Here is a 19,220-nt window from a genome sequence, read left to right on the forward strand (position 1 = left end):
ATAGTGGTATCGTGAACTGTGGTATTATCGATACTAAAGCTCTCCCAACTAAAAATTTGTATTACTTTCGTATTTTGAAAATTGTTACGTTTCGCTTGGGCATTTGGATATTATTGATTGGAACTTGTTGTTTCTATGGCTTTCCTTTTATTGTATGGCTATTCTATTTTGAAAGATTATTTTTAGCTTTACAAACTAGTACTATTCAACAGTACTAATGCCCCTTTTTGCCGGAGGCGTTGCATCTTTAATAGATGCAGGTGGTTCCACAATAGGTGGTAGTAATCAGTGATAGCAGTATGCTCTGTTCAACTAAATTGGTGATGCTCACTCCATTTCGGGGTGTTGTGACATCTATTTATCATGTACTTTGTATTTTGAGGTATAGCTGGAGCCTTGTTACCGGCATTTCCATATTACTCTTCAATTGTACTTAGAGGCTCCGTAGGCAGGTTGTGGGTGGTGTTTGATATTGGAAATTAAATTAGAAATATTAGTATTTGGCAAATAGTTTTTTTTCATATCTATAAAAATTGTCGTGTTTTGGATATTATAGTTGAAACGGCTAATGGAAACAAAAAGGAAGTTGCTAATAAAATATTTACGAAGTAATATTAATGGAGTTCATCTCCTCTTTATTCATGAATTAGTTTGGGTAGAATGAAACCTTACAGGCTTGCTCAGTCGGGTTTCCTCGGTTGAGCGCCGGTCACGCTCCTCGGTTTTGGGGCGTGACACAAACCTTTCCCTCACCCTAAATGTCCCCGATATCAACTAGCAAAACACAAACGCCCAAAATCCGCCACATCCCCAAAACACATAGAATCAAAACCCACCACCAAATCTTCCCGCACCACATCAATACGCCACACCTCATCAAAACTAAAACCCTTCACTGTTACCTACTCCTAAACAACACCATCACTATCCGACTCAATACCCACAAACGACCACATACCACACTTCTCAGAATGCACCACAACCTACTCTTGATCCCCAAAACTCAACCAATGACCACCATTATGCCCTGATTTTGGAGGTCCACCAAAGCAATCCCAAATACATGGAAACTTTACCCCATACCCCACAACAGACCCTATACATAACCGAATCCGCCGAGAAGGACCTGCTCATCAAGAACATGGCAGAAGAACTCAAGAAGCTTACTGACAGTGTTCAAAGCATTGAAGGTGGCAAATGCATTGAGGTCCTGAAATATGAGGATTTGTGTATTCAGCCTGATGTAGAACTGACGGAGGGTTACAAACCTCCTATGTTCGAAATGTTCGACAGAACTGGTGATCCGAAAGTACATTTGAGAACGTATTGTAACAAGCTTGTAGGGGTTGGCAAGGACGAATGGATATGTATGAAGTTATTCATGAGGAGCCCCACTGGAGATGCTTTGTCTTGGTACATCAGTCAGAACCCAAAGAAGTGGGTTAATTGGGTGACCATGGCGTCAGACTTCATGGACCGATTCAGGTTCAACACAGAAAATGCACCAGACATTTTCTACATTCAAAATCTCAAGAAGAAACCAACAGAAACCTTCCACGAGTATACTACTCGATGGAGGTCTGAAGCTGCGATGGTAAGACCAACACTTGAAGAAGAACAGATGAATAAGTTCTTCGTTAGAGCTCAAGATCCACAATACTATGAAAGGATGATGGTTAGTGAAAACCATAAGTTCTTTGGCATCATCAAACTAGGAGAAATAATAGAAGAAGGAATTAAGAGCGGAATGGTGACAAATTTCGAAGTACTCCAAGCCACAAATAAAGCTTTGTAGTCGGGAGCTATCTCTAAGAAGAAAGAAGTTGGTGCATTAATGGTAGCCCAAGGTTCGAAGTCTCCTCTCACATACCAAACAACTCCACCTACATACCATCCTTCACCCCCAAATACCAACAACCTGATGCCATCTACCACACTTATAACACCCAACCTGTATATTACCACTCACCACCACCAACACACAAAAATTATCAAAAACCAAGAAAAAATTTGATTGCAGACCACCCAAAATATACACTCTGATTGTTGAACCAATAGACCAACTTTATGAGAGGCTAAAAGCTGCTGGTTATGTCACTCACATTCCCGTTGTTGCTATAGAAAATTCTTCCCAGTGGATTAACCCAAATTAGACATGTGCCTATCACTCGGGCATGAAGGGTCATACTATTGATGGGTGTCGTACTTTAAAGGATAAGACTCAGACACTAATTGACACTAAAGTCATACAGGCAAATGAGACTAGACCTAATGTTCGTAACAATCCTCTCACAGATAACAGAGGTGAGGGAGTAAATGTGATAGAGACTGATGAAGAATGGGATCCGGAAGGGTCAATTGGACTCATTTGGGAGGGGGATGATCCTAAAATATCTCAAGTCACCCTCACACCCATAGTAGTGAAAACTCACGTGCCGATTAAAGTTGAGGTAGCCACACCAACTCTGTTTGAGGTTGAAGTAACAACACCCTTCACCGTGATCGCCGTATTTTAAGTCTAATGCTATACCATGGGATTATGTTGCGGAGTCAAGAGGGAAAGGAAAGGAAAGGAAGAAATGGAAGAAATAGGTGCAATGCAAGGCATGACCAGAATTGGTAGGGTTTATATACCCGAGCATTTGGGAGGAACAAGCAAAGAAGCTGCCTCTAAGCCGCCTATCACTAAGACTGGCCTAGATGACCTTTGGAGAAAGGTGCAAGCAAGAGAATATTCTGTAGTTGATCATCTAAAAAAAACCCTGCTCAAATATCCATTTTATCACTACTGCAAAACTCTAAGGCACATAGGAATGCCCCGATTAAGGTATTGAATGAAGCGTATGTACCCAATAACATTACCAGTGGAGAAATGGCCAACATGTTAGGACAAGTGCTGGAAAGCCACAAGATCACTTTCTATGAAGACGAACTGCCACCGGAAGGACTAAGCCACAATAGGGCACTGCATATCTCAGTGCAATTTGAGGACAAATTCATCACCATGGTCCTTATAGATGGGGGATCAAGTCTCAACATATGTCCGCTGACTACTCTAAAGAGGCTGGGTAAAGGTGTGTATGAGATACGAGCAGAGAGTATGAATGTGAAAGAATTTGATAGGTCTCAAAGGGCCACAATTGGAGAGATCAAACTCAGCCTACAGATGGTCCTGACCTGGTTTGATTTCGAGTTTCAAGTGCTGGATATATATGCATCCTACAATCTATTGTTGGGACGACCCTGGATACATGCCACTGAGGCCATAGCTTATACTCTACTTTAGGCTGTGAAGTTTTAATGGAATCACTAGGAAGTGATCATCCATGGAGACGGGAATAATCCCATTTATACCAATTAGACTATTCCAGTCATTGAGAATAGGAAGAAGTTGGGTGGATAAACATACCATCGCATTGAGCGCATCAACGCAATTGAAATGAAAAATGGTGGAGTAACAAGATATAAAGCATATTGCTATGGACAGGGTATGAGCCTAGCAAGGGTATCAGTAAGAATCTCCAAGGGATCACCAAATAGGTACAACTAAAGCGTCACTATACAACTTTCGGGCTTGGGTATGAATACAATTGGCAAGAGTATCAGGATTGGTCGCCACCATGGCATGGTCCTTATTATCCACTAGAACAAGTACCACATTTGCACTAGACATTTCAACAACTGACGTGATATGGGGGTCTGAAGAAGATGAAGCTTTAGCTGGCATAAGGAATCTATTTCAGGATGATGAAGACATGGACTGCAGTGTGATAGATGAGGAGTAGGAGGAAGACCTTACTATTCGAATTGTGGAGAAAGGAGTTGTTCTCAAGAGCTGGACTACTGCACCTTCCCGGGCCGTCGAGTTCCTGGGTAGCCTGGCAATTAGCATCATTTATTTTTGAAAGCAAATTTATGAGCATTTAAGACATTTTCAGTTTTTTTTGTTTTGAGCATATTCTATTTTGAAATAATTGCCCGAGTCATCGAGCGGTATACGTTTTGGTGTTTTTAAGATTTATTTAATGTATTGCTATTTTTAGTATTTATTATTATCCTTTACGTTTTTTTCTACAACTTTATTATTGCTTATCTTGATGAACCTATGACTGTGACATGTAATGAGATAACGCAACATAAGGATAGTGATTCAGAGGATTTGGAAGAAGATATAATACCGGAGGAAATTGTCAGAGAAGTGGAAAATTTTGAAAACAAGCCTAAATCCAATTTGGATGAAACTGAAATAGTCAATTTGGGAGACTCCGAAATAGTCAAGGAAACTCGTGTAAGCATTCATCTATCACCGTCAAAGAAGGAAGAATACATCTGGTTCTTGAAGGAGTATAAGGATAATTTTGTATGGTCCTACGATGCTATGACCGGTTTAAGCACGTCCATAGTGGCTTATAAATTACGTATCTACCCTATGTTTCCGCCTGTAAAGCAGAACCTCAGAAAGTTCAAGCCAGATATGAGCGTGAATATAAAAGAGGAAGTCACCAAGCAGATCAAAGCCAAGGTTCTTAGGATAGTTGAATATCCGTCTTGGTTATCCAACATTTTGTCGGTTCCGAAGAAGGATGGGAAGGTCGGAGTCTGTGTCGATTATTCGGATCTAAATAGAGCAAGCCCCAAAGATGATTTCTCGTTGCCCAATATATACATACTAATCAACAACTTTGCCATGCACGAACTCTAGACTTTTGTGGATTGCTTCGCGGGGTATCATCAGATCTGGATGGATGAAGAGAATGCTGAAAAGACAGCCTTTATCACAACATAGGGGTTGTATTGCTATAAAATGATGCCATTTGGCCTTAAGAATGTTGGAGCCACTTACATGAGAGACATCACAACCATTTTCCACGACATGATACACAAGGAAATAGAGGTGTACATGGATGACATCATCATCAAATCCAGAAGAAGCACAAATCATATAGCAGATTGAGAAAATTCTTTAAGCAGCTTCAAAGGTACAATCTGAAACTGAATCTTGCAAAATGTGCCTTCGAAGTCCCTGCTAGAAAATTGCTAGGTTTCATCGTCAGTTGTCGAGGGATTGAATTGGACCCGTTAGAGGTCAAAGGTATCCAGGACTTACCACCTCCAAAGAACAAGAAAAATGTGATGAGTTTCTTAGGGCTTCTCAACTATATAAGCCATTTTATAGCACAATCAACTGTGATCTGTGAACCGATTTTCAGAATGTTGAAGAAAGATGCTGCAATAAGCTGAACTGAAGAATACCAGAAAGCCTTCGACAAAATCAAAGAGTATTTATCTAAAGCACCTATTCTGGTCCCATTGGAACCTGGGAGACCTCTACTACTCTACTTATCTGTACTAGATGGGGCTTTCAGCTGTGTCTTGGGACAACACAATGAGATGGGGAAAAAGGAGTAGGCCATATATTATCTGAGTAAGAAGTTCACACTAAAGCACAATATTCTTTGCTGGAATGCACCTGCTGCCCTTTAAAATGGATAGCTCAAAAGTTGATGCATTACTTCTGTGTCTACACCATATATCTCATATCAAGGATGGATCCGCTAAAATACATCTTCTAGAAACCCATGCCTATGGGGAAGTTAGCAAAATGGCATATACTACTGAGTGAGTTCGACATCATCTAAGTAACTTAAAAGGCGATCAAAGGGCAAGCATTGGCAGATCATCTTGAAGAAAATCCTATAGGTAGAGATACGAACCACTGAAAACGTATTTTCCCTATGAAGAGGTATCATTCGTAGGAGAAGATATCACCGAAACCTATAATGGTTGGAGAATGTTCTTCGATGGAGCTGCAAACTTCAAAGGAGTGGGTATTGGAGCAGTTTTAGTGTGAGAAATAGGTCAATACTATCTAGTATCCGCAAAGCTCAGGTTTCCATGTACCAACAATATTGAAGAATATGAGGCTTGCATCATGGGACTCAAGTTAGACATTGACATGAATATTCAGGAATTGCTGGTAATTAGAGATTCAAACCTTTTAGTATATCAGGTTCTAGGAGAATGGGCTGCAAAGGATACCAAGATATTACCATATCTGTATTATGTATAAGAATTGATGAAGAGATTCACAAAAATAGAGTTCAAAGATGTTCCAAAATCCCAAAAAACGAGTTCGCAGATGCATTGGCCACTCTATCTTCCATGATACAACACCTAGACAAGAATTTCATCGACCTTATCCCAATAGGGATCCTGAATCAGCCAGCTTATTGTGCTTATATTGATGAAGAAACTAATGGAAATCCATGCTTCCACGACATCAAAGAATATTTGGAAAAAGGAGAATACCCGGAGCACGTGATCATACTTAGAAACTCACACTCAGAAGGTTATCCAACCATTTCTTCCAAAGTGGAGGAATTCTGTACAGAAGGACTCCAGATCTGGGGTTATTATGGTGTGTTGACACCAAGGAAGCATCCAAATTACTCGAAGAGATACATGCTGGAACTTGCGGACCACACATGAATGGCTTCGTCTTAGCCAAGAATATATTTAGAGCATGATATTTTTGGATGATTATGGAAATAGACTGCATCAGGTATGTCCAAAAGTGCCATCAATGCCAAGTACATGCTGATATGATACGAGTGCCACCCAATGAACTTAATGCAACAAGTGCATTGTGGCCTTTCTTTGCTTGGTGGATGGATGTCATCGGTCCAATCGAACACACCACTTCAAATGGGCACATGTTTATTCTAGTGGCCATAGACTATTTCAAAAAATGGGTTGAAGCCGCATCCTACAAGGCTATAACTAAAATTTCATTACGGATCGTATTGTTTGTCTATTCTGAGTACAGGAATCAATCATCACCGACTACGCCACCAACCTTAATAGTTATTTGATGAGATCCATGTGTGAAACCTTCATGATCAAGCACAAGAATTCCACAGCATACAAGCCGCAAATGAATGGAATTGTGGAAGCCACCAATAAGAACATCAAGAAGATATTAAGGAAGATGGTAGATAATCACAAACAATGGCACGAGAAGTTACCAGTTACCCTACTCAGATATCGTACCATGGTTCGCACATCAACTAGAGCAACTTCTTATTTGCTGGTCTATGGTACTGAAGTTGTCATCCCCGTCAAAGTAGAAATTACTTCTTTGAAGAATCATACAAGAGGCCGAACTCAGTGATGTAGAATGGATACAAAGTCATTATGAACAACTGGCTATCATTGATGGAAAAAGAATGAATCCGATATGTCATGGTCAACTTTACTAGAACAGAATGTCCAGACCTTTCAACAAAAAGGTCACACCAAGGTAATTCACACCGGGGTAGTTGGTTCTAAAGTGAATTTTCCCGCATCATGATGAAGCTAAAGGGAAAATTTCACCCAATTGGCAAGGGCCCTACATGGTTCACAGAGTACTAATAGGAGGAGCACTCACACTTGTAGAAATGGACGGAGAAATTTGGCCAAAACCTAACAACTCAGACGCAGTCAAGAGATACTATGTTTAGATTGTTTACACTTCTTCATTTGATGTAACTGAACTACGCTTGACTTGATTCCCATTTAAGACGATATATGTAGGAAGCCCTGTGGGTTCAATCACATCTAAATAAAATCTTCATTTTGCAATGGTAGAAACTAGGGCAGAATTTGAGGAGGACCCTCAAAATTCTGAAGCAAGTCCAGCAAATTTCGTCATACGCAGAACAATCAAAGAATTGCTTTCAAACTGGGGCAGAATTTGAGGAGGACCCTCAAAATTCTAAAACAAGGAGGTCATAATGTCTCTAAAATATTTCACAATCATTGGTTCATCTAACTTACTTGATATCGCATACTACTATATTTCATACAACTACATTCATCAAATGCACGCATATTTTTTGAATACTTTATTTTTACAAACAGCCAGATGCTACCTAGGGTAACTCAAATAGAATCTCAAGACAGGAACAAAAGAAGAGCAAAAAGGCGAATACATGAACCAACCTTCCCCGAAAACTCACAATTTTTCTTTGGATGCAGGCACAATAAACATAACAGGAGTATGTGCAAATACACACATATCAAAATTATTATCTTCATAACGACAAAGTTTCCAAATGCAAACACATATCCAGCTAAGAAATTCTTTGCTTTCTCACTACCACTCATTGTTTTCTTGCATGAGGCTAAGCATTACCTCCTTAACTGCACAAGGCTAAGCACTTTCTTTCTTTGCATGAGACTAAATATTGTCTCCTATTTGCATGAAGATAAGCATTGCCTCCTTAACTGCACAAGGCTAAGCATTGCCTTTCTTTGCATGATACTAAGCATTGTCTCCTATTTGCATGAGGCTAAGCATTACCTCTTTAACTGCATAAGGCTAAGCACTACCTTTCTTTGCATGTGACTAAGCATTGTCTTATATTTACATGAGGCTAAGCCCTACTTCTTTAAATGCATAAGGCTAAGCATTGCCTCCCAAATTGCATAAGGCTAAGCAATGCCTTTCCTTGCATCGAGACTAAGCATTGTCTACTGTTCTTTGCATGAGGCTAAGTAAGGCCTCCCTAATTGCATAAGGCTAAGCATTGTCTTTCCTAGCATCGAGACTAAGAACTGTCTCCTCTTCTTGCATGAGGCTATGCATTCCCTCCCTAATTGCATAAGGTTAAGCACTGCTTTTCCTTGCATTGAGACTAACCACTGTCTCCTATTCTTTGCGTAAGGCTAAGCATTGCCTCCCTAATTACATAAGGCTAAGCACTGCCTTTCCTTGCATCGAGACTAAGCATCGTCTCTTCTTCTTACATGAGGCTAAGAACTGCCTCCTCAATGGCCTAAGGCTAAGTATTGCCTCGTACTCGCATAAGACTGAATGCTATCTCCATTATGCTATTTAAGACCTAGCACTATCCTTTATTCACCTCGGGCTAAGTACTGCCCTAATCTTACACAAGACTAAGTTTTGTCTTGTTTCGCATATGACCAAGCATCATATCTTTGCATTTCATGGGCTGAAACATAACCATTTTGTCCAAAGTCATCATCCTCAAAGCCTTAAGACACCATTCCATGGCCTGAGGATCTCTCAATATTGCACATCATTATTCAAAGGCATCATCATCCGGAGGCACCATCCTCATGGCCCGAGGACATCATTTCATGGCTTGCGAATATCTTGTCACATGATTCATATCCTAGGACGTCATGGTCTAAGGACATCATCCTCACCGTCCAAAGACAACCTTCATGGTCCGAAGGAAATTTGCATCATGCTTAAATTCTCGTAATAATCCATATATACTTGCATGTATTGAGTTTTAAGTTTTGCAGGTAATCCAGGAAGTAACCGTTCTCCTAACGGGAGCAATCTTCGCTCCGGTTTCCGTTCAACGTTCACATCCTACAATTATTTCAAACGTAACCAACCACCACCAGTTACCCACTTATACTCGATAACCATTCAAATACTCATTTTGAGATATATCCGTAATGTTTCAGACTCACATTCATGATTTTGTATAAACTCATCTGATATTGTCCTACCCAAGAGAACCCTTTCCGAAGCATTCGACCTTTCCTATCACAACTCGATCGGTTTAGTTAACCATTTGTAATGACCCGAAGGGTCGTTTTGAGCATTTGCACTTTACTCGGTAGTTTGGGGAAATGAGTAGCTCCGTATGATGCATTAGGGCTTGTGTGCAGAATTTGAGTTCATTCCGAGTTGATATGATATGTTTCAGCGCGAGTTTTTGGAAGTTGAAAGTTCATTAAGTTTGATTTAAGGTGTGTTTCATCGTTTCGATGTTGTTATGCATGATTTGAGGCCTCGAGTAAGTCTGTGTGATATTATGGGACTTGTTATATTCATACGGGGTCCCGAGGGGCTCGGGTGAGTTTTGGATTGAATTAGGTTGTGTTGCGCTCGTTTTTCTTATATTTCGACATCATTTTTTCAAGCATAAATGGTACCACATTAAACAAATAAGCTCCAATTTCTCTTTTGGTTGAAGCTTTAGATCCGTATCATAATTACGGTTCCGTAGCAAAAACAATCATCGAATTTGGACATCATATGACAATGTTATGGTCATTTTACTAGGAATTGGTTTGCGAGGTTTTTCAGATTAATTACGAAATTGCCACTGACATTGTATTAAAAAATCTGCACTATTTTCAAATATTGAAATCAACATATCTCCTTCATTATAAGGTCAAATGGAGTGATTCAAAAGTCTATGTTGATTGAAATTTTACAAGGAATCCATTGGAGGCATCAGAAGCAAGTTCTGGGATTGTTTGACATGCAAAACGAGGTAGAACAACTGGGCAAAAGTACTTAATATCAAAGGCTTGTTCATTTGGTCATATTTTGAGTTGAGGAGCTCGGATTTGGACAATTGTTGGGAGCTATTTTCACCATATGGATTGGGGTAAGTGTTTTATACTCAATTTTGGTTATATTTCATGAATCCATCTTCGTTTTTGGCATTTGATTGATGATTTTAAAGTAAAATTTAGGGGTTTTGTCTAAAATTTTCATAAAGTGAAATTTTAAGTTTTGAACATCGATTCGGACTTGGATTTGAATGAAACTAGTATGGTTGGACTCGTAATTGAATGAGTTATATGATTTTGTGAGTTTTGTCGGGTTTCGAGGCGCGGGCCCGGGTTGTCTTTTTGACTGAATTTGGGCTTTTGATTAAAGATTCTACCTTTTTCGATTAGGATTGGTTCCTTTAGCATTGTTTGATGTATTTGAGTTGTTTTTGGTTAGTTTTGAGCCATTCAGAGGTCGGAATGCGGGATGGCATTTTTGGAGCATCGCTTGACTTGCTCGGTATTGGAATTGGCTTATTCGAGGTAAGTAACTCTTTTAAACATAGTGTTGAGGGTATGAAACCCAAAATTACATGATATATAATTGATGATGAGGTGACTCACATGCTAGGTGAAGTGCCTATTGGTGTGCATCCTGTGAATTGTGACTCTGCTATTTTCATGGCATTGTTTAGTGGCCCTATTTTGTTGATATCAATCATGCTAGATAACATGTTCAGGCTTTATGTCGATAATGTTAGGGCCCATAGTGGTCGTTTCTTGCTATCATCTAACTGATTTCATTTATATTTCGAACTCAGTCATATTCATGCATTCATATCATATCTCAGTCTCAGTTGTCGTTTACTAATACATTATATCATTGTTGTCGGACAAGTTTCATGATATTATGAACCTGTGAGTGAGACTGGAGAGATTGATGACTAAGTGAGGCTGAGAGCCTAATTATGAGTGACTGTCATGGGATCGGGATGCACTCCGCAACATGTTATATTGATTTACACCTGGATCTTGATTATGATAGCGGTTGGGCTGTAGGAGCTCTTCCGGAGTCTGTACACACCCCTAGTGAGCGCAAATGATATTATTGAGGGATGGATTTCCCTGGACATGTATTTGTCTGAAGTACTTGATATTTGGAGATGGATTTCTCCACAGGGTTGGATTGCCCTTTTTTCCTCAGTACTGGATGACTTATAGTCAGTGTTGTATATGTTCCGGGATAGATTTCCCTGGGCTGTATGGGCCATATACACTACCGAGTGGTTGAGCATGATGAGTGGAAATTGTGAGACAATGAGATTGATTACTTTGAGAGTGTGAGTACATGACTCATCTCTGAGATATATGGCATTGGCATGCACACATGGCATATCAGCATAAAGATGCATTTTTCCTCATGTTTTATGGTATTATGCCATTCATGACTTTTTACATACATTGATATGTGGGTATAGAGAGGTATTTCACACATGCTATCTAAAAAGAAACAAAACATCTTATTTATTATGGAAAGGATTTTTGGAAGAATTTACAATTTTCAAACTATCTCATACTTTACGATGATTTCGGTAAAGGATTGAGTTTTTACTAATATTCTTGAAAAGTGGATCTATTTTCGAAAAACTATGAAAAAGCTGAGCATTTTCTTAGTACTTTCTTATTTATATGCTTTACATTGTTATGAACTACTATTGGTTATTGGTATTGGTCCCGACCTATGTTCCAACTCGTTACTGCTTTCAACCTAAGGTTAGGTTTGTTACTTACTCTGTTCAAGAGGTCGGTTGTACTGATACTACACTTCTGCACATTGTGTGCAAATGTTGGCTACTATTATTGCTGTGCTCAATGGTTGCCGTATTTGAAGATGTACCTGCGTTCCTGTTGTAGGTGCCTCTTGTTCATGGTAGCCTTAGATTTATAAAAACACTTTGCTCGTGTACTTTTCAAACAGAACATGTATTTACTTCATATAAACTTTGTAAATTCTATTTTTAGAAGATCGAGAATTGTACTACTAGTCCTTGAGGAATGTATAAGATTTAGGTAATTCTTTAGTTTAATTGTCTTATTAATATTAGTGGAAATGGAAAATTATTTACTGGCTTACCTAGCGGGTTGAGTTAGGTGCTCTCACGACTAGTGGATTTTAGATTGTGACAGATTGGTATTAGAGCTCTAGGTTAATAGGTCCTACAAGTCATGAGCAAGTGTGTAGTAGAGTCTTGCGGATCGGTATGATGACGTCCATACCAATCTTCGAGAGGCTACAGGACATTTAGGATATAATTCCCATCTTTCTCCTAATCGTTCGGCATCTTTGAATTCCTTACACTCATTGCATGTGAGCGCTCTGTATCAGTTGTGCATCGATGGCTTGTTATTCCATGGTTGAGATGAGAAATATGATTTTGGCGTGCTGATGATGGGTCAGTCTGGAGGACTTGAGGCTGGGTTTTGACTGTAGCTTGAGCATAGAGGTGTTGATTGTGTGAGTACATGCTTTTGGATTTATATGCCCGGTAGTGTCCCTATTAGTGGAGTTTGGGGATAGATTGCTACATGATGATTATGATGTGACCGCGAGATGTGTTCATATGATTTGAACATGACGAGAAGGGTTTGCTTGAGGTGTAGAAGGGGCTATTGGGTGCCTGATTTCTGTCTTTATTCAACGTATAGTCTCGAGTTGTGGGCGTGTTGAAGGATCTTTCATGTTGTTTGGTTGCATAGTGAAGTAAGTTTGCAATGTCATGATATGAGTTCAGACTCAGGAATATTAAGTGATTGCGTAATATTATGACCATGGAAAGGAATAGAAAGATGTTAGTTTGAGGCAAAGTAGGTGGGTTAGATCTTGCGGGGTGTCCTGAGGTTTGTGTGATCCCTATGTTGTTTTTAGAAAGTTCTAATTTCCCAGTGAATTATATGTGTTGCAATTTGGGTTTGGATCGGTTATGAGAGCTAGCTTGACTGTTATAAGGGTGAATGCGAGATTTGCAGATGATATGAGGTATTAGATGATTTTTGTTACATAAGTTTATGAAGGATTAAGTTGAATTTCAGTGCGAAATTTTGGGCAGCAACAAAGTATGGGTATTATAAGTTATCAAATGCTTTATTTCTTGGCTTTGAGCCAAGTGGGGGAGTCTTCTATTGACAGGTTGATTGTGCAGATATGTGTTGTATTGGTTTTAGTTTGAGGTATACTTGTGAATCAATTATGACTTATAGAGGTTAAGAATGAGGATGACTCGAGTGAAGGAAATTCTAGATGCAGGTTGTTTTACACTCTATTGGTATATGAAAATCATGGAATGATTGAGTGGTTATTCATGAATGATGTATGCATGGAGTAGGAATTTGTTTTGTTGCATTAAGGTGGGGTCAGTTCATTGGGTGTTCATGTGCTAAAAGGGCACAGGCCATTCAGTCCGTTTGGTCGGTATAATTGCGTTTTGAGCAGGGTGGAAGACTCTCGATAATAGTTCTAATGGATGCAAGATTTAAATGTAGTAATTGGGAACTTTCAGTATTTGTATATGGCCAAAATTTGAGATTTTCCGTTGATAGTGTCGAGACTTGTGGCGTTTCTATATCCTTATTGATTCTACATTTTAGTATCAGGAAGATGAAAGAACAGCTTGAAATTTGCAGGAGGTCTCTTCGTAGTGAGTGTCTCAGTTATGGTATTTCGGGGGTGCTTAAGAGAGCGTTCTACGGCTTATGGGCTTTAAGGCATGTGGTTTTATGTTAGGACCGATTGTGGCGAGTTTTGGTTAAGTGTCGTGGTATTCTGGTAAGGAAAATTGTCAACTTGGTAGTAGGTTGGATAGATATGTTCTTTGGGTACTTGTGATGTAGTGAGTTTCTACAGGTGCTTCGTGGCAATGCTCTTGGGTTTTGGCAGGCCGCGTGGCTTGGTTGAGATAGAGAGATTTAGTTCTGATAGCTTGATTACGTGCAAATGAGTTTCGACAATTTTCAATGGTTACTACCATGGTTCGAGGTGTATATTTCCTACCGGTGTATGGAACATGTTGCGAATAGAGATTTTCTCCCGGATTAGATCAAATGGAAGGTTTCTATTTGGTTGAGTATGTAGTTTACTGTGACTCGGAGTGGATTATGAGATTTTTGTACTTTTATACGATGGCATAGTGTATGCGGTGTGTTGAGTGGGATTGAGATTTGCTTGAGCAAGGTCACATTGTATTCTTAGGCAGCATGGATGGTTTCAGATGACTAGATGAATTATATTACTATTTGGTATGGCTTGATGAAAGTATACATTTCAGAAGGGGCAATGTGTTTTTATTTATGGATACTTCATTGGTATTGCGGAACTCTCTTGGGTGATCAACTGCTAATATTCAAATTTTGCTATATGCCAAGGAAGAATTATAGAAGTATTCTTTGTGGGATGATCGTGTATGAGAGATGTGTTAGACATTCGGGCGGTGGAGATGGGATCAGATATGGTAATTCGTGTGGTCAGTGGATTTGGAGACTAGGAGTACTTAGGAGCAGATTGTCTCATGGTTGTGGACTGTGAAGTCGTGGCCGAAGCTAGCAAGATGATAGTATGTGTTATGATTCAGTCATTGTGGAACATCAGGAGGTTATTTATCTATTTGTGGGTGACTAGAGCTGAATTGGGGGTCCATTGGTATTCTACACCGAGTCCGATTGATTGGCTCCATACTACTATTGCTGAGAAATGTTCCATTCGATTGTATTCGTGTTTTGAAATGATCTGTGAGTTACTGTTCTATGCTACGAGGAGTTGTGAATTGTGGGTTATAAGCACACATGGTGCGATTCTATTGGGGCAACATAACAGAATTTATGAGATATGAGTATTTGAGTATTGCATGATTGATGTCGTATTGGTTATGTTCTTTCAGGGTTTGTATGGAACTGTGTCATTTTCCTCTCCGTGGTTATGGTAATGCACTTTGAGTACTTGATGTCGAATTGCGCGTGGTTATTGATTTTGAGCATGGTGGCTTGAGGTATATGCCATGGATTAGTATTTGGATGGGGCACGCATTGCAGCGAAATTATGTTGAGGCATGAACCATTGTGTTAGATTCATGTGATGGTCCTACGGGGTGTGATGGATTTTCAGTATTTCATTGTAGTAGTACTTAATAAGCTTGCGGGACAGTTCTCTCGTTTGAGTCATTTTTCATGATTTGAGTACATTTGGATTGTTGCTTATTGGCGCACGGATTGCACGGGTTGTGGCTTTAGATTGTGTTTATGTGCCTTGTCACTAGAATGATTGTGTTGGATCAGATGAGGTCATTGGACCTAGAATGGATACTATCGTAATTGATTATAGGATAGTTGGAAGGATAATATCGGAAGTCGGCTTAAAAATTGGCTATAGTTCTTGTCGAAGGAGGGAGAGTTCCATGACTTGTTGGTCTGATAAGTGGTTACGAGTTTCTACGTGTTTCTTTCATCATTAGCAGTGTACAAAAGTTCATAACAAGATTTTAGTTAATATAAGGTTCGTTACCGGTGTCGAGTTGGTTATCGAGCAGCTATTTCGGTTGGAAGTTATCGCTATGAGTATTTGAGTTATGTGGTATATCCTATGATTGTGTCATGGGTCATGGTTATGGCACGATACAGCTTGTTCAGACTTATACATGTGTATATGCGACGTTCGGGTCTTGTAGTAATTCCGGATGTTAGAAATTGGATATTGTTGTTTATGGACTAAGGATGGAGTAATGATATTCAGTTGTGTGGTGTGGTCAGGCCTAGTTGAAATAGGGTGACGCGGGATCACCCCGAGTATGTGCATGGTAAAGTTATACGTCATTTTGATGTCCTTGGGAACAACTCTTGGTACGTTCGAGGACGAACATATGTGTAAATAGGGGAGAATATAATGACCTGAACGATCATTTTGAGCATTTGCACTTTGCTCGGTAGTTTGGGGGTACAAGTTGCTCTGTATGATGTATTTAGACTTGTATGCAAAATTTGAGTTCATTCTGAGATGATTTGATATGTTTCAGCACAAGTTTTTGGAAGTCGAAAGTTTGAAAGTTCATTAAGTTTGATTTGAGGTATGTTTCATCGTTTCGATGTTGTTATGCGTGATTTAAGGCCTCGAGAAAGTCCGTGTAATATTATGGAACTTGTTGGTATGTTCGTACGGGGTCCCGAGGGGCTCATGTGAGTTTTGGATAGAATTGGGTTGTGTTGCGCTCGTTTTTCTTATGTTTCGACGTCGTTTCTTCAAGCATAAATGGTACCACATTGAACAAATGAGCTTCGATTTCTGTTTTGGTTGAAGCTTTAGATCTGTATAGAAACTACGGATCCGTAGACAAAAAATCGTCGAATTTGAACATCGTATGAGGATTTAATGGTCATTTTACTAAGAATTGGGTTGCCAGATTTTTTTCAGATTAATTACGAAATTGCCACTAACATTGTATTTAAAAATCTACACTATTTTCAAATATTAAAACCAACATATCTCCTTCATTATAAAGTCAAATGGAGTGATTCAAAAGCCTATCTTCACTGAAATTTCACAAGGAATCCATTATAGGTATCAAAAGCAAGTTTTGAGACAATTTGGCATGGAAAATGAGGCAGAATAACTGGGCAAAAGTACTTAATGTCGAAGGTTTGTTCATTTGGTCATATTTTGAGTTGGGGAGCTCGGATTTGGATAATTTGTGGAGGCTATTTTCACCATATGAATTAGGGTAAGTGTTTTATACTCAGTTTTGGTTATATTTCTTGAATCCATCTTCGTTTTTGGCATTTGATTGATGATTTCAAAGTGCAATTTGGGGGTTTTATCTAAAAATCATTTTTGAGTTTTCAACATCAATTCGGATTTGGATTTGAGTGAAACTAGTATGGTTGGACTCATAATTGAATGTCTTGTCGGATTTTGTGAGTTTTGTCGGGTTTCGACACGCGGGCTTGGGTTGGGCTTTTTGGTCGATTTTGGGCTTTTGATTAAATATTCTACCTTTTTTAATTGGGATTGGTACCTTTAGCATTGTTTGAATGTATTTGAATTGTTTTTGGTTAGTTTCAAACCGTTCAGAGGTCAAAACATGTGGGATAACATTTTTGGAGCATCGCTTGGCTTGCTCAGTATTGGAATTGGCTTGTTCGAGGTAAGTAACTCTTCTAAACTTAGTGGTGAGTGTATGAAACCCCGAATTATGTACTATGTGAATGATGATGAGGTGACACACATGCTAGTTGATGGGCGTGCACCCCGTGAATTGTGACTCTGAGCTGTCAATCATGCTAGATAACGTCTTTATGATTTATGCTTGACATGACCCAAACCGATGGGCCGCGACGGGTACCTGGTACCTTACTCAATCGAGTACCAACATAACGTATCTTTCATATCATTCTATCATAGGTAAATGAACCAGAGTAAAGCATGAGGGAATACAAACTTATACATATGAAGTACGGGCCTATAAGGCTGGCATGATTCTTTATATACTTGAAACATAGGCCGACAAGGCTATACAAGTATCCGTATACATGACATCTGTCTACAAGACTCTAAGAGTATATAAACATCATAAAGCCGGGACAGGGCCCTGACATACCAGTCAATACATGTCTAAGTCATACTAACCAAATAAGCAACTCCGGAGCAAATGGAGTGCACCAACATCATCCGCTAAGCTGATAGCCTACTTGGAGGAATCTCAACCTCTCTATCGTTCCCCAGGAAAAAGGGACGTCGGTACAAATAATGTACCAAGTATGTAAGGAATGAAAATCAATAAACAATAGACATGAGAGAAACATGGTAAAAGACTCAACATGTGTGTCTGAATAACTCTGTGAATCATTTAATACTTATAATGTCGTGCATATGTATATAAATGGTGTACCATGCATGGGTATATGCGTTCATAACATCATCAAGCCTTTGAGGGCATCCCATCATATCATCTCAGCGACTATGGGCAAATCATCAACCTATACCAACAGATCAGGTGGTGATGCATATATAACGCCGTAACCTTTTTTCATATCCCATATATATATGCGTATATAACGCCATCTGGTCATGGGTCAATGTACATGTATAAATGAAGTCTCGTAGTATAATCTTTGGATGAATTTTTTTCTGAAGCCTACTTTCATTGTGTGTAATTTTGATGCCGGAATTTCCAGTACCAAATGAAATTTGACAAAGAGATGACACAGTAATGTGGATTGCTGATTATTAAGCTCCTAGAAAGACTCTTCATTAGAAAATGTTCCTAGATATGATCTAACTCCTTTTAATAACAAGAACTTCATAATGACTTTAGAGAGGTCTTTTTAATCTCTTGGGTGTAGGCCCCACTAATAATGACTAAGCCAAAGAATTTCACTAACTTTTGCCACCTAGCAATGTGATTTTAAGAGTTATTATATTGGGTATAATGTGCTGCCACGTTGAGTTTATCAAGGCTATCCAATAATTCCCCTATTTCCTCAATTAAGTTATTAATCCCTCATTAATTAAATAATTAACCAATTACCCATATAATTAAAAATTATCTCAAATTACTTAAAATGCTACTCACTTTTAACATACTTTAAACACCTTACTATCACGGTCATGTGGTACCTTGTGTGACACTAGTCAATTAATACAGGGTATTATAGCTTGGACCGTATTTTATCCCAAATTGCCAAACTTCGACGAAACTTATTTTCTTCGATTTGCTTACCCTCTCACCTTCACGAATTTACTTATCCCTTGTTTGAAATAGCATAATACTTATAATTCCAAAATAATCTCATTCCGAGCTTACGCCGATTAACTTACGATGAAACCTTAACGTACAAAAATGCAGGATGTAACATCTCATTTCCTGGCTTTCATC

At 39.1% G+C, this 19,220-nt stretch overlaps 1 protein-coding gene across 1 annotated transcript; it reads left to right on the forward strand.

The window, feature by feature from the left end:
* The first annotated feature begins 1,141 nt into the window (after nucleotides 1–1,141).
* Nucleotides 1,142–1,795, forward strand: LOC138889953 (uncharacterized). Its single transcript, XM_070173301.1, has one exon. It carries the CDS (start codon nucleotides 1,142–1,144, stop codon nucleotides 1,793–1,795), a length of 654 nt encoding a protein of 217 aa, XP_070029402.1.
* Nucleotides 1,796–19,220: the final 17,425 nt, after the last annotated feature.

The sequence above is a fragment of the Nicotiana sylvestris genome, chromosome 4 (assembly GCF_000393655.2).
Source record: "Nicotiana sylvestris chromosome 4, ASM39365v2, whole genome shotgun sequence".
Lineage (NCBI taxonomy): Eukaryota > Viridiplantae > Streptophyta > Magnoliopsida > Solanales > Solanaceae > Nicotiana > Nicotiana sylvestris.